Below are 16,802 nucleotides of genomic sequence, written 5' to 3'. Positions count from 1 at the left end.
ACTAAGCTAGGGAAAGAGGCACAGAGGGGGAGGGTTTGGGAGGGGGATACCCCCTCCCAAGCACGAGAGATTTTGCATACTTTGAATTGAAATTCAACGATTTGGTGCACACTTTGAGTGAAATATTCAAAAAAAATATCTTATTGATGAAAGGTTGCAAAGGAGACCGGCTTCATGTGCATGCATACAGTATACACGCATTTTTTTTTTCCGCCTCCCAAATCCCCGGTCCAAATCTTAGGGGGGGCGACCGCCCCCATCGCCCCCCCCCCCCCCCCCTGGCTACGCCAGTGCTTCCGTGTCACGCCCCCCCCCCCCATCGCCACCAATGGGAACTCGTGTTCAAGTGCTCTTTGATTGCTAAACACACGAAGTGTTCATTACAATAAAAGAACAAAAAGGACTACAACTGTAGCCTACTATAAATTTATTCAAATGATATCCTTGGCATGTTATTATACCGTTAGTCCGTAATAGGCCTACAAAGTGTATATCAAAACTGCTATAGACCTTATCAAACCAGGGAAACTGTTTCTAGTCGAGGGAAAACACAAATCATGTCAAAACATGCACCAAATTGCACCATTATCAACATCAAAGTGCAAAAAAAAAAAAAAGTATCACGGCGGGACCCCCTTCCTCACCGCCCCCCCCCCCCACCCCACTCCGGTATCCCCACCCCGTATCCCCACCCCGAGATCAAAGCCTGGCCCTACGCCGCTGTCCAGAGGCAGGTGAAAATCACTTAGATAGGGGATTTTTGAAGAAAAAAAAAGGAGACATGTATACATGCGCATCCTACATAAAAACCCAAACAGGTCACTACTCATGGAGGAAGTGATCGTCGTATTATGGCCTGTGCTTACAGGAACACGGAGTGATGAACACGAAGCATGGAATGACGCATAACGGGAGTTCTTATTTAGAAAAATAGGAGTACCTGGGAATAATGGCCGGCGTCGAAAGTGGGGGGGGGGGCACTTCCGGGTTTCATGAATAAACAAGCAAAAACAAAAACAAAAACAGAAAGAAAAAAACGCCTTCCGGAGTAAAAAAAGACAGAAAAAAAAAGTGGGGCCAAATTGGTGACACCCTATTCCTATATGTACGGGGTGCAAAAAAAAAAAAAAAAAAAAAGTGGGGGCCCGAGCCCACCCCCACCCCCCGCCCTGGTTCCGCTGGCCCTGCTATACTACTCCGTTAGCATACTACTAAATATTTTTGTTGTGTACTCCAGTGTTTACTGTCCTAAATTTTGAATCTGGATGTGCATCAACTGATTTCTGTAAAACATTACGGCCCCTAAAACACCGAACCACACCGCGAGATTACTTTTGTGTTGTACACCAGCGAGACGAGGAGCTTGAAATGAGACTATCAGTTACAAACTTCGCGTTGTATCACCATCACCTATCACCGATAAGCCACGTCAACCTTTAGCCGCAGTGTGTGCATGTAAAAGCGGACAACGAAATCATACCAACGTCGTCAAACGACAACGATTCGATTGCATGCGGATGCAATGCATGCTTCAGGTTCTAGCTACTCGTATACTAGCATGTACGTCGTACGTGTGTACACCATTTGAACATTCGATTCGGTACACCCACCGCCGTTGTGCGACTTACGTGGCACTTTCCTGTACATCTTCTATTGTGGAGGTAATAATGTGTTTAACTTTGGGGTTAAGATGAATTTGTAAATAATTTATATTTATGAATTGTGTGCTATGGCTTTACCATTCGTATCGTTGTCTTGCTTGATAATGTGAAGATAGTAAAAGCGTTTCCGATTACTAATACTGCCGGCATCTTGTACGTGATTATTTGATTTTGATAGTCCCACGTGTCTTTTTTCATGTAAGTATCGACTTGACCTGACAACCCGCAGAGACAGAGAGCGAGAGTGACTTGTGATTCTGTTGGAATCTTCAGCATTTTTCTTGTATGTGAGTGGGATTTCATAGAATTTCAGTGACGAAATGTGATTTAAATATGCATAAACATTAACTATGACGAGGTGCGGGTCACCCAAGTATACTAAAAATATACCTGTGTGGAGTAGGTCTATGTGGATTGTGAGAGTAACAAGGTAAACGTTCTTATTTAGACCTAGTCGTTACTCACTATGCGTATGCGTATAGATAGGTCGATTCGGTACACTAGCATGAATTTGAACCAAATAGATTGTTGCCTGTAAGTAGGGAAGAACAAACAAAAAATAGTGATGTACGTAGCTAGGCATTCATTCATGTCGTCGCTCTAAACTCAGTCTTTCTATTATTAAGTCTTGTTCACAAGCAATCAAATGCATGCTGTCTGCACCTCTAAAATTGAAGTCAGCCACCTAAAATTAATGACCATCTTTCAAATAATCAGGAGCTACAAATCATTGTACAAATAATATGTGGCCATGCATGCGCATGGGAACTTGAAATTGAATTGAATGAAGTCAGTCAACAAATGCAGTTCTTAGACCCTAGACTAACTAGAGCGCACACAAACACAGACAAACAGCTAACAGACTGATAGACATACTGTAGATAACAAACTTATGCACATAAATGCACACTTCCATTTCTCAACTGACTTCTGGATGTAAGGATGGTAAATTTACAGTAGACAAGAGCTTTATTGGTGGTGATGAGAATTGGGCTTTTAATTTTTTTTTGTGAGATACCAAGAAAACACTTGTGAAATAGTACAAAGCATACCATTTTAAGAGGAATTCAAAGTTTATATGATGAAAATCGGGTTTGGAATGACTGAAACATCAAAAAACAAAGTAAAGCAAAGCGACCGTAATAAAATGTGGGTCCCACACTTTATTAGAATCGCTCTGTTTTGGATATATCGGCCATTTCAAAACCAATTTTCATCAAATAAACGTTGAATTCCTCGTGGAATTACATGCTCTTTCATATTTCATAAGTGGTTTCTCATTATCTCACCCAAAAATGTTAGAAACCTGAAATTAGGTCTCAACCAAAACTATACGATCCCTTTAAATTTGATATATTGTACATGGATTCTTAGCTCCCACTTTCCTGATTATGTCACATAATGTGAGCGACTAGCTTCAAATTAAAGCAAGCTGCCCATGATTCGACCATAACACCGTCAAAAATTCGACCGCCTGCTAAATGTAAAACCTATGCGTTTACGTGTACCCTGGTAGTCGAATTTTGGCACCGGGAGGTCAAACCTTGGTATTTTTTGTGCAGCAGTCAAATGTAATAACGCTAAGGAACTTGTATTTTCATGTGGTGGAAATCTACTGTGTGCACAGACAGCTAAATTGTTGTGTCGTATTTGATAAATGTAGTAATCGGTGATTGTATTGTGTGTAAGTCACTATGCATTCATTTGTGTTTTTGCTTGTTTGTTTGTTTTTGTTTTTTTACAGGCCCCCCCGACATCAACACACAAATGGCAAATTACGATTTCATAAGGCAGAATGAAGAGCGAGATGGAGTGCGCTTTAGCTGGAATGTGTGGCCATCAAGTAGGCTAGAGGCCACCCGAATGGTGGTGCCGTTGTCTGCACTGTACACTCCATTGAAGGAAAGGCCAGATCTCCCACCAATTCAGTATGATCCTGTCCTGTGCAGTAGATCAACATGCAGGGCAGTTCTCAACCCTTTCTGGTGAGCTACTGTTGACCTTGATTGGCAATGTTGAATTTATTAGATTCCTGTGTGGTTAGTGAAAAGGAACTTGAATGCCATTCAGTAAAATTTCTGTTAGTTGTTTTGTTATGTCTGTGATCTGTACAACCTTGTATAGAGGGTAATGTGATTGTTATGCCTAAAGCTCCATACATTTGTAGTACATGGAAAAAAAGTGTGTCAAATTTGATGAGCAGCATTAAAGCAAGGGAGTGTTAAGTAAAACAGTTATTGCATACTAATTATGAAATTTTTGAATGTGTGTGAAAATGGCAAAATTACATTGAAAAGTATGCAATATGTGTACCATGCAATTTTAACTTATTGTAGATAAATGTTTAGATTCTTCTCTGACCAATTGACTCTTCAAAGTTTTAGCATTGCCCTGTCCATGTAGCACGTTCTATTTCATTTGAAATGTATTACCTTACTTGCAGTCATAACAGGTTATGATTTGGTGATTAAATATCAAATGCCGGCACACATAAAAGCCTAATGCACTGACTTCATATTTTCATTTTACTTCTATTTTCAGTCAAGTTGATTACAGAGCAAAGCTGTGGAACTGCAACTTCTGCTTCCAGAGAAATCAGGTACATATTTATGCACCTATTCCATGATATATCAGTTGTCATCTGTTTCTGTAAATATATTTCTAAACGTGTGGAATAATGAAGTAGCTCTATGATATAACTTTAAAAAAAAAAGTTGAGTATTATGTTAATGTTTGCTAAATATAGTGATTGTGAGACATATAATATAAAGTAGCATTTATTTCAAATGATGAGAGAAACAACAGCAGAGGATCAGAGATAGGGATGCAGATAATCAGGCAGATAGAAATGGACAGATGATATGGTTCTTATTTCAACAATGAATTCTTCTCAATTTAAATGAGTAATTGCAGTGTTTGGGGCACATTTAATATGTCAGTCACTGCAAAAATGTGTAACGTTGAATGTTAGTTTAGCATAATTGTTTTCATGATGAAATAAAGAGAAATGATATTGTGCAAATGTTCAATGAGCAAGTGGCCTTCTTGATTATCCATTGTTCATACACTTCATTTACTATAGGTGTAGTTTGCAGAGTATGTTGTTGGAACATTATATGAAGAGTTTGTTTGCAAAAACCGATAAGTCCATATTTGCCAAATGGAGATATTTGCGATTAAAGGTCAAGAAAAATAAAGAGAATAATAAGAAAATTTTTGCTTCTTTTGACCATAACTTCAAAAATATACCTTTATATGTAGTGACCAATATATCATTTTAAAGGTATCATTTTGTACTTTATGACAGAGATCATACTTCAAAATCTTCAAAAATGGACTTATCGGTTTTTGCAAACAAACCCTTCAATATGTAGGTTACTGTGTAGTGTCTTGCCTACAAGTGAATTGTGCAATTTTTGATCATTTTGGACGTGTGCTTACTGCATTGTTCCCTTCCCCGGCAGTTCCCAAACCAGTACCGTGGGATTTCAGAGCAGCAGCAGCCAGCAGAGTTGATCCCGCAGTTTACAACCATAGAGTACACACTGACTGTAAGTATGCCTTCTTTGGAAACTCCACATAATTTTTCTATGGTCTACAGTGTCAGTTGCATGTTTTTATGGCTCCACCACAGGGATACTGGAGGCATTACATTTTCAGGTTGTCTGTCTGGCTGTCTATTAGCCGTGGACTCATCATTTTTAAACTAAAATTCTTGGATAGATTTGTTAACACCTTATTCCAGGACAGGCTACATGTACATGCATTTTAGATGCACTGATTAGATTTCTGGCCAAATCTGTTTAGATCAAATGTGAAAAATCATCAAACTGTTGCTAAAAATTTCATCTTCAAATTTTAGTTAAAAATGTAATATTCTAGCCATAACTCTCATTAGGAATTTTCAGTTGTAAATGATTTGATAAAGAGAAAATATTGTTGTGTACCCAAGAGAACAACCATATGTAGCATGTGATTGTGATAGGTGAAATGTCATAGACAGAGGTCACTAATCTTTGATTATAGTATCACTTGTCATTGTTAACTTAATCAGGAAAGTATACTTAGTAATGGGAACTGGGAAAGAAAAACTTAAAAATGTTTTATGCATGGTAAATAATTTTAGGAGGTTAGTTCTTGGATGAAAGGTCAATGTCAATGAATTTGATCCATGTTCCATATGTTAGAATTGAAGCAGAAACATGATTTACCATTTATGTATCATGCATAAAGTGCACATACCTTATTACTAGGGGCAGATTAAATGTTGTGTTCAAAGATTATGTTACAGGCAGCATTGTGTCAAAAGTTTATAGTGCCTAAAGCACATTGCTAATTGTAATGTATGGTCAAGAATGCATGTCGATAGTCACAAAAAAATGTGAGCTAGAAGATCAATCTAGAAATATTCTTGCACCTTTGTCCACAGAGAGCACCATCAGCTCCCCTGATATACTTGTTGGTCATTGACACATGCATGGAAGAGGAAGATCTACAAGCCCTCAAAGGTAAGGCATAATCATATATCATGTCTGCTATTAAATCAGTGGAATGCTGAAAATGAGATTTGGTCACGCTAATGAGAAAATGATTTTGTGAATGTAATAGAATAAAACAGACACATTTGCCTCTGGTCATCAACCATATACAGTGCACTCTCGTTATAACGAACATGGTTATAACAAAATTCTGGTGCAACAAAGTAATAATTCAGGCGGCAACATTATCCAGTCTGTTTTTTATTGTTCATTTGTTCAATGAAATTCTAATATGATGAAAGAAAACTTCCGGTCCCAATGACTTCGTTAAAATGGGAGTCCACTATATTTAGTTATAAAGTTTTTGTCTTACTTTAAGAGTTTGAAAAATGACATTTATTTTTACACCGTTATGTTAGTACTCAAGGACATAACATAAAGATGATGTAATCAAGCAGGGCGTATGTCAGATATGATATGAGACAAACTGCACTAGATTGCAAGGTGTATAGGTCAAGTATTCAGCACCATATTGAGCCATTGACGAATATACACCACTTTGTACACTGCTTCAGAGTCCCTCCAGATGTCCTTGAGTCTTCTTCCTCCCAATGCCCTGATTGGCCTCATCACCTATGGCCGTATGGTGCAGGTCCATGAGCTGGGGTGTGAGGGGTGCTCCAAGAGCTATGTCTTCAGGGGAACCAAAGACCTCACTGCCAAACAGATCCAGGTATAGAACATTTCGGCTTATTCCCAATCATGTAGTTCACATCTGTAAAGAGAGCTGCTGCAACAAAGTGTTTGCCAAAGATCTTATTTTATGTGAACTGTTTTGCAACCACTTTCTTTTGAGTTTTCACATTATGCCAAGCTTCCAGTATCTGGTTGTTGTTGTTTTTTTCTCTATCTCTCTGTTGTATTTTTTCCTCCATGATTTCATTGTCTTATATAAGTAAGTAGTAATGAGTGCTACAATACTATCAATTTAAAATTTGGCTGGTGTATGCTCTAGGCGTTCATAGCACTGCTGTCTGTACTTCAGCATATCTCTCAAATTAGATAAAAACATAAGAACATGCAGCATGATTTGAAGTATGATAATCAGAGTTTTCACTACCTGTGGCAAGAAATTAGCAGTTTTTAATGTCCCCAAACCCTTACCCCTCCCATTATGTCACTGTTGTTACATTTCTGTAACTCTGAGGAAACGGCACCCTTCTCCCCTTTTGTAAATTAGTATGGTAGATATGTCTTTTGGCATATCATGTTTAAAAAAAGAAAGAAATAGATACGCTCTCATGGTAGTCAATAAACCTACGTCATAATACCGAAAAATATCTACAGAATATGTAGCCTGTGACTCGTATTTATTTTTCATGAGTGAGGAGTAATATATATTTACACACAAAAGTTTCCTTGTTTATCTCTGCATTCAGAACTATGGATTAAGTGTAGCATAAATGTATCTTGGGGCATGACTTTTGCTGATAATCAACAGAGATATTTAAATATATAGTATTTTGTATCTCTACAGATGGCTGTACAAACTCCTGAAACTTAATTACATCATATGTTGAAAAAGATTTGACTTACAATGTTTTAGGGGGTTGTTTGGCATTCATTTATGTGTGTTTTGCAAATTGAAAAGCTTATATTAGTCAAGACTCAGAAGAGATATGAATGTCACTTACGTATTCCATGTGGTTTTATAAAGCTTTAAATGTTTGTGTGTTCAATGCAACATAGGACATGTTGGGCATTGGGCGTGTCCCTGCCCAGGCACAGAGGGGCAACCAACAACCTCAGCAGCAACAGCAGCCACCAATGAACAAGTGAGTGTAACACGGTACATGGCTTTCACCCCTGTTCCGAGTTATTAAGAACACTCTCCTCTCATTGAAATCAGCTCTTCATAGAATCATTTCAAAGGATAGAAAATTGTGCACCATTGATGCATCACTGGAGTTGTATCATATGGAGGGGTTATATACACTATGCAGCACGTAGAAGATATGCACAGGAAAGCAGCGCATGCGCGATTCGCTACTGCCCTCGCTCGCGTTAGCATGACGTCATTTTTCATTCATGAATCGGGAGCTAAACCGAAGCTGCATCATCATTGGCTCTTTACCCCCGTCATTTACATATTTTCCCACATCATTGTAACATATGTGTGCGACGATTTCCAGTGCGATTGGCCGAACACTTTTATACCAAACTCGGCATTTTTACATCAAGTCTTTGATTTTTGGCAAAATATTTTCCTCCTTCGGTGTAACCATGTATTCAGCGAAGCTATCGTTGTGTTTGAGATTTGATAAGTCATATTTTTACATGATTTTTAAGGTATGAATTTGTGAAGTAGTTTGATGTGTTCGTTGCGATTTGCGATTTGCGATTTGTATGGTAGCGACATGTACGGGTGTGGAGCGACACACATAAGAAGCTCAACACCACAATGCAAATTGGTCGCCATATTGTATGGTTTGTGTAGCGTTGTGTACTGATGGGAGCTCTTCAGTCGAGCTCGCCGCCATAGCCGCTACATAACACGATGGCAAGCACGCATGTTGACTGCAGCGCATTGTGTACACCACACCAATCCACGGAGTAGTGAATCTCGCACACCACGTAGTGCGGTGAAGTGGACGGCCGGGCGATCAGCCAATCAGCGGCCCAGCTATCTTTCTATTGCTGTCTATGGGGAATTGTCTGCGTGTGCAGAACACTAGAAAATGTAAAAATAAACAGAGGAAACCAAATTGAATGTAATTTTAATCAAGTCACTTGGAAATGTGACCTGCAGTTGTCAGGTGTATGAAGAAAGTTCATTTTGTCCCATGGGAAAAAGGAGACATGGATTTTTTATGTTGTTTTTTCTTGAGATGAAATAACAATTGGCTACATGTTGTGATATTTTGACCAATAATTATTATTTTTTTGTTTTTATGATGTACTCTGAATTCCTGCTAGAAAGTATGTGTATTCTGTCTTTCTTGAGATTTATTTGTCCCAACATAAAGAAAAATACTTTAAGAGTTTAGCAATATTTTGAGTTCTTGGATGTACGTGCACTCTCAAAATGTCTTCAGTAGTGACAGCGATCTTCATTTTTCTTTTGGTCATGTGCATAAGCGTAGAAATCTTATTCTGAATTATCCAAATGCGCCAACTGTGCCAGTGTATTGCATGTGTCCACATATTGCTTATTGGCAAAAACTTATTCGCCAGTATTTGTCTATTTCAGATTCCTACAGCCCGTGCACAAGTGTGACATGAACCTCACCGACCTGCTAGGAGAACTACAGAGAGATCCATGGCCAGTCAGCGCAGGAAAGCGCCCTCTACGGTCCACAGGTGTTGCTCTCTCCATTGCAGTTGGCCTGCTGGAGGTAAGGCAAATGATAAAGGAAACTTGTCTCTATAGCATTAAAGATTGCACTGTCCAATCATTGTGTTGCTCCTTGTGCTACTATACTAGCTTTCAAATGTGAAGCATTCAGAGACATTAGATCAAGATGTTTCGTAATCTCCCTTGTTGAGTGATGCAGCTGCAAGTATGTATGTAAACATATCCCTTACAGCGATCTGGAAAAAAGAATTGTGTACAAGTATACTGTGCATAGATATTTTTATGTGAGTACATGAGCAAGCATTGTAATGAGAGCAGCAAAGCATGTGTGAGGAACTATGTCTGACATTATTACTTTGCTTTCGTTCTTTCTGTGGCAACAACACCAAAGAAGTGAGCTTGGTGATTGTATTCTTTTGCAAAGAATATTAATGGAAAATAGCAGTGCAACCTCTTTGACACAGTCTTCTGTCATACATGGAAAGAATGTGCATTTACTGTAAAATGAGGAATGTTTGCATGCATTTTAATTTCGTGAATTTCGCAAACGCCAAGATTCGCGAAATTAAAATGCACGCAAAAGTTCTTGTCTACACTATATGCATTGAATGCCAGTGACAGTTTGAAAAAATTTCATGCCGCAAAAAAAGGCTGTTGGTTCCAATTCACAAAAAATTCATGCCGCGAATATGTCATGTTTTACAGTATACTATTTTGATACTGCTTACAAGTTTGCTATTGAGAAGCTAGACCATTGAAATGATTTACCTGCCTGTGACAACTCCATGTATCACATTTAAATTTCTGAAACCTCTTGACCCACAGTGCACATTCCCAAACACCGGTGCACGTATCATGCTGTTCATGGGTGGACCACCCACTCAGGGTCCAGGCATCGTGGTTGGTGACGAGCTGAAAACGACCATCAGGTCTCATCATGACATTGAGAAGGACAATGTCAAATTCATGAGGAAAGCCATCAAGGTAAATCTTACTGTATGTTTCAATCAGTATACCAACAGCTGTAACTTCCACTTGGAGGCATGGACACTTTTCATTTGGTAATATTGCATGTAACAGTTGCTATGTAATACAAACAAGAAAATGAAGGCAACAGATAAAGAATATTGGAAAAAAGTAGACAGACCATAGGAGTCTGTCATTGTCAGTTTGTTAACTGGCATTATATTTTACAGTGTTGTTGAGAGAAGTTTCTTTGTACTATAAATACCACAATGTAATGTTTATGATACTCATTATTTGTTTGATACACAGAGGGGGCTTCTTACTTGACTGCCCTGTTTCACAAAGCATATACATTTATCTCAAAATACAGTTATTGCTATTTCAGGGTAACATGTAATTTCACTTTTACTTCTTTTTTTTTTTTAATGTAGATTTGAGATAAATGATTCCGTGATCATGTTTGACTTAGTGTAGTGTCTCACATTTTGTTTTCCTTTCTCTTAAAGCACTATGATGGACTAGCCAAAAGGGCAGCCAACTTTGGACACACCATCGACATCTATGCCTGTAACCTTGACCAGACTGGGCTACATGAAATGAAGAACTGCTGCAACTTCACAGGGTATGTCCAGAGCTGAATTCTGTGGGCAGCTTCCCGAAAACTTGCAAGATTTGGGTACTTTTTGCTTGCCTGATTGGTTACATCTAATACACAATGTATGTTCCTGCTATTTTCTGGTTCACAGAGGGTGCCCTTCATATAATTCATTGCATTCCTTCTAATAATTTGGTAACAGGAAAATGTCAAAACTGAATATTTATATTATAGAGATTCTCAATTACAAATGACAGAAAACACTGAAATTCCCACAATTCCCACATTTCCACACTCTTTATATTCCAAACAGCTTCATGTTGATTAAATTGTATTGTAGAATTGCACGTCATTGCTCTCTTTTATTTTGTCTTTATGAGTTACTAACAGTTAAGGGTAGACTACAGACATATCAATCAGAAGAGCCACAGAACGATCTGCAAATTCCACATAAGTATTTATATTACTGTTGCATATTTTTACAGTAGTAGGAAGCTAAACTGTGTGTCATATGTCTGCATAACTGAAGTTTTGTGTACTCTTTAGGTACAAACAAATCATGAGTTACTAAAAGTTAAGAGTAGACTACAGACATATCAATCAGAAGAGCCACAGAACGATCTGCAAATTCCGCATAAGTATTTATATTACTGCTGCATATTTTTACAGTAGTAGGAAGCTAAACTGTGTGTCATATGTCTGCATAACTGAAGTTTTTTGTACTCTTTAGGTACAAACAAATCAACTCTTTTCTTACCCAGTGGTATTTGTATCACCCTCAATGTCACAAGAGCCAAAAGCAGCACATCTTTGTACTTTGTTATGCATTCTCACTAAGTGAGATTTTGTGATACAATAAGTAACTTCAGTATGGTCAAATGTGAATAGAACCTTATGGATATCAAAAGATTTATTGGGTTTTAATGCCCACATGAATTGATAAAGAGTACTTGTCAGTTTGGAAATATGACCCATTGAATTCTCCTTTTATTGGACTACAGGGGTCATATGGTGATGGGGGACTCCTTCAACACCTCGCTCTTTAAACAGACCTTCCAGAGAGTTTTCTCCAAAGATGTCAAGGGAGAATTCAAGATGGCTTTTGGTGGTGTCCTAGAAGTGAAGGTAGTGTGCTGTATTTATATTATATTGGATGGCTATGAATGGGATACCAGAGAATATTGGCCCTAATGAGTGCAGTATTCCCTGGTATTCCATGAATTGATATATGATAATTAAAGCCCCCAAAAAGTTCTGGTATGCCTGCAAAAGTTGTCAAATTTTGCTCCAAAATGTGAACGTATGCCTAGGAAATGTGCGGAATAACGCTGTAATAACAAGATATTCGATGGGGAACGACGAAAATGGGAAATATTAACCAAAAAACGTTCAGTCTCAGAACTTACCCGAACGGGGTCAGGCTAGACTCGGACTCGGGGATAACTCGGCCTCGCTTTGCTTGACGGCGGGATGAGTTGTATTGGTTGTCCCTCTGGATTGTACGGTACAGTGTGGTGTACTATGCATATGGGAGCGGCCTGTATAAACTACATTGTAGTGTTCTGGCTACTCGCAGTAATGGTCCGAGTTGTTACAACGCGCGCATCAAAAACGTCTTTGGCGCGCATACAAAATTAGTGTGCGCCTCTCAAGCACCTCTAAAAACAATCAAAGACGCTTGATAAACAACAACAAAAACTTCAAAGACCGCGCGTCTCAGCAACTGACGTGATGTGCGTATACTAGTAGGCTTGAGGACCGTGCGCTGTCCATTTGTTTTGTACAGGGATTAGCACGCACTTTCCTGTCTGCTCAGTAAGGACTCGTTTAGTACCCGTAGTATTATAGAGTACTGATGAACATGGCGATCACGAACTGTGTGTAAATTGTCTGAAATAGGGTCGAGTTTTCCCTGAGACCAAGTTAGTCTGGAGCCTTCTGGAATAAAAGTCGGTCTACCGACTTTTACTATTTTTCTCAAAATACTCCAAAACGACTCATCATTCCGCCAAACCGCGTCAGCCAGGTAAGTTTCTTTGTAGACTCTTTCGATATATTGCAAGCAAATATGAAATGGTGCCAGACGGGTTCTCAAGCCCTTACCAGAACTTTGTTTTCACTTTAACTATGATATATGTAATAATATAATTATAAGTATTATCATCTACAATCATTATCTGGAGCAGGCATAAACTAGTACCATACTTGTACTTGACTTTGAAATCGACTGCTCTGAAAAAGAAGTGACACGCACTTGTATGTAGCAAGATGTTTGAGCTTTTGTGAATTGTAACAAGAGTTCATGCACTCAGTACAAGCGACAGTGCACTCAGGAAGCACTTACACAACAGACGAAACACTGTGAAGCCTCAACATTGCGAAGCCTCATTTAATATTGCTTCGCCTCGTTGAATATTTCACCTTATCTTTCACAGAGTGCGAAACCTTGTTCCATTGCATGAGTAAAGACCATACACGATTTGTATATTATATTGTTATATATTCAACATCGCGAAGCCTCATTTGATATTGCTTCGCCTCGTTGAATATTTCACCTTATCTTTCACAGAGTGCGAAACCTTGTTCCATTGCATGAGTAAAGACCATACACGATTTGTTTTATACAACACATACCTTGGATGTCAACAGATGTGGTCCACACAGATTCTTGAATTTAGCACAGAAATGGCAACCATTGTTAAGATGATTGCAAATGAGTAGCTGCACAGTCACAGTCAGCCGTTAAGTGTATGTACGTATAAACGCAGAACTGATCTGTAGATGTTGTTTACAAAAATGAGTGACAAAAGTATGCGCTTGCAAGCGCTTGTAATTGTTGAGTACACATGGCAAATGTTTTATTGTGACATCAAAGCTATACAATGGTAAACATGCGTTACCCATTTTTGCTCAAACAAAATTGCATGGCTGACAGTCGCAGCATGCGATGGTACTTTTAACTGAATGTCACGTGATGGGCAGTCGACAAATCGGATAGCTACATTCTTTTTAATTGTTGTATAAATGCAGATACATGTCACTCTCACACTTTTCTGTTCTTGCCCATGTAGACATCGCGTGAGGTGAAGGTGTCGGGTGCCATCGGCCCATGTGTGTCTATGGATGTAAAGGGCCCCTCTGTGTCAGATACTGATGTTGGCATGGGTGGGACATGCCAGTGGAAATTCTGTGGGCTCTACCCTAACTCTACCGTGGCCCTCTTCTTTGAAGTCGTCAACCAGGTAAGAAAGAATGTGAAATGTGATTATGAGTGATGTCTATTCATGTACATGTTTGTGTGCCTGTATTTCTGCTTTTACATTTGGCGTTCCTGATGTGAATTATCTGCTCTGTTGGACTCAAAGAACACTGCCAATACTACTGTGTATGTATGAATTTTGCTGTGAAGGCTGTTAGAACAAATGTAAGGGAATATAAAGTGGGTAGGAGTCAGCATGTGTTTGGTCAGATGTTCAGTCAGGTGCATAATGGATTAGTCAATTTATTGCCAAAGCTTGTGGAGGTAAGTACTCAGACCACAATTTGTGGGCTATCGATATGAAATGTGGAGGTAAGGTGTGTGTGTGTGTGTGTGTGTGTGTGTGTGTGTGTGTGTGTGTGTGTGTGTATTTTATGTGTATTTTTGGTGGCATTTTCTGAATTGATTCACATGATGGCCAAGGAACCAACAAATGCTTGTGAGCAAGCAACCCTCTAGATCAATAGCTCAACCCATTGAGGATGGGCTGAATTTGCTACAACATGCATTTCCCATAGACACATGCCCAAGTATACTTGGGACTTGTCCTCAACGGGTTAAGTTCATATCTGAAGGACGAGACAGTGAGGATATTATACAGATAGTGCACAAGACAGAGTGGGTCAGTGAGCGTTGGATGCACAAGTTTAAGTTTGGAATTGTTTAAAACCCATGAACGCAGTGAGTGGGTTTAGACTGTTTCTAAAGTTAAACAAGAGCATCCAATTCTCACCAATCCACGAAATAGGCTTGTGCATCATTCATTTTATAATCTAAAATGGGCCCGTAAATTTATGAAATTAACCTTTTTCACCATCATGTGTACAGTACACCTATACATGACTTGAGGCATGCGTTTGGATTTTACCGGACGCAAGGCTCAGTGAGGATCAGGAAAAATCAATGCATGATAACTGACCAATCTGTTTGCAGAGATTGTAGCCCCCATTTCATAAAGTGCCTTGTCCAGTAATGCAACCCCCAGCAGCCGCCAGGACTTGAGGGACTTCATGATTTACCTCAATATTTAAATGTGCAAGACACTTAAAAAACAGAAAAAAGTGGTAGAATGTCTGTTGTCATTATAGTTGTAGTTGTTTATGGCCCATGTTGGAAAACCATATGAAAAGCACACCTGGAAAGGATTGTAATTTGTCTTTATGGGTTAATGTGCACAGCACTTTGTTGAAGACTGGTTGAAAGTATTACTGAGATAACTTCCTTTGTACTTTTACAATACAAAACTGCATGAAATGGATGAGGCTCATCAACTTCAGTAATATTTGTAATTTTCATGCGATCTGATGTGGGCTATTATTTTGCCACTTTTAAAATGTCATTCCATGCACTTACATGCCTGGAATGCAATGCTGCCCTCTATCAGTACAAGGTGTAGTTCTAATTTTCTGCAGTCATCATAAGACTCGGCATGAAGTAACCCAGGGTACTATCGTATCCCATTTTACGGCATTGTGTAGCGCCATCTTGTGTTCTTAAGATGTATAGTTACACGCTGCTATCATGGTGGCCAAATGTTAGCCATCAGCAAGAAAGACCCCAATGCTCTTGCTTCGTCGCCGTAATGCTGCTGCTGAAATGCTTACAATTTCTTAAACCAATGCCTGTACGCTTTTGTCGCTCTTCTCAGATTTTATAGAAGGGATAGATCGGGATCCAGATCATTATAGTGGAATGGGGGATTTACCAAGATTCTGGGAGTGACATCATCTGTCAATCATTGCTGAAGTACCGATAAGATTTACAAAAGACATTTGAATATACCTTTCCCTAAACTGAGCATAACTTGTCCCGGTAGTGTAGGGGGCGCTGTTGATGATACTGCCGATCACCGTTAGCATTGATACGAAGATTGCCGAAGTTCAGCTGTCATCAAGAGTAAAGCGCGTAGGTGTTGCTAAGTAACGTTGCCTTTGTTGTCTTCTCTGCGCATCACGCAGTCTGTAGTAATTTCAGGTTGCATGCATTTGTGCTTCTTATTATGACATCACAAAAGAAGTTTGCTAAAGCAGTCATCCCCCTCAGCCGAATCATGAGCCGACCTGTGATCGGACCACTGACTACAGTGGATCGGACTTCTTTGGACTCTGGGAAATGGGTCACAGCGTAAGAGCTAAAGAGGAGTCGATAGCGTAGGTCTCTATAGGAAACTTGCGCCGTGCGCCCGCGTACGCATTTGACTAAACCACCGGGACCATGTACCTTTAAGTTATGCTGAGTGTGGGGGAAGGTGCACTCCAATGTCTTTCATTAATTACAGTAGTACTTTACCAGTGAGTGACAGATGGTGTTACTGACAGTATCTTTCTTTCTTTGTTTTTAATGGGCATATCCAAGTAAGCTGGAGAAAGATAGACAAATTATTCTAGAATACATGGTACATATTATTTCAATATTTTTGTGGCCACGTAATAAAAGTCAACATGCATTTACATTGCTTTGTCCCCTGGAATTTATTACATGCATGCAA

At 39.2% G+C, this 16,802-nt stretch overlaps 1 protein-coding gene across 1 annotated transcript in view; it reads left to right on the top strand.

The window, feature by feature from the left end:
• The first annotated feature begins 1,613 nt into the window (after positions 1 to 1,613).
• Positions 1,614 to 16,802, top strand: part of LOC140233978 (protein transport protein Sec23A-like) — an 87,334-nt gene continuing 72,145 nt past the window's right edge. The window contains exons 1-12 of the mRNA XM_072314068.1: positions 1,614 to 1,661; positions 3,406 to 3,646; positions 4,203 to 4,260; positions 5,126 to 5,212; positions 6,091 to 6,169; positions 6,715 to 6,872; positions 7,889 to 7,974; positions 9,390 to 9,534; positions 10,320 to 10,478; positions 10,967 to 11,082; positions 12,057 to 12,180; positions 14,127 to 14,297. Of these exons, the coding sequence (XP_072170169.1) occupies positions 3,429 to 3,646; positions 4,203 to 4,260; positions 5,126 to 5,212; positions 6,091 to 6,169; positions 6,715 to 6,872; positions 7,889 to 7,974; positions 9,390 to 9,534; positions 10,320 to 10,478; positions 10,967 to 11,082; positions 12,057 to 12,180; positions 14,127 to 14,297 (1,401 nt within the window). The 5' untranslated portion in view covers positions 1,614 to 1,661; positions 3,406 to 3,428. The remainder of the gene's footprint in view (positions 1,662 to 3,405; positions 3,647 to 4,202; positions 4,261 to 5,125; positions 5,213 to 6,090; positions 6,170 to 6,714; positions 6,873 to 7,888; positions 7,975 to 9,389; positions 9,535 to 10,319; positions 10,479 to 10,966; positions 11,083 to 12,056; positions 12,181 to 14,126; positions 14,298 to 16,802) is intronic.

Source organism: Diadema setosum, chromosome 1 (genome assembly GCF_964275005.1).
Source record: "Diadema setosum chromosome 1, eeDiaSeto1, whole genome shotgun sequence".
Taxonomy (NCBI): Eukaryota; Metazoa; Echinodermata; class Echinoidea; order Diadematoida; family Diadematidae; genus Diadema; species Diadema setosum.
Note: the sequence above shows the minus strand (reverse complement) of the source record. Positions and strands in the feature narration are given on the sequence as shown.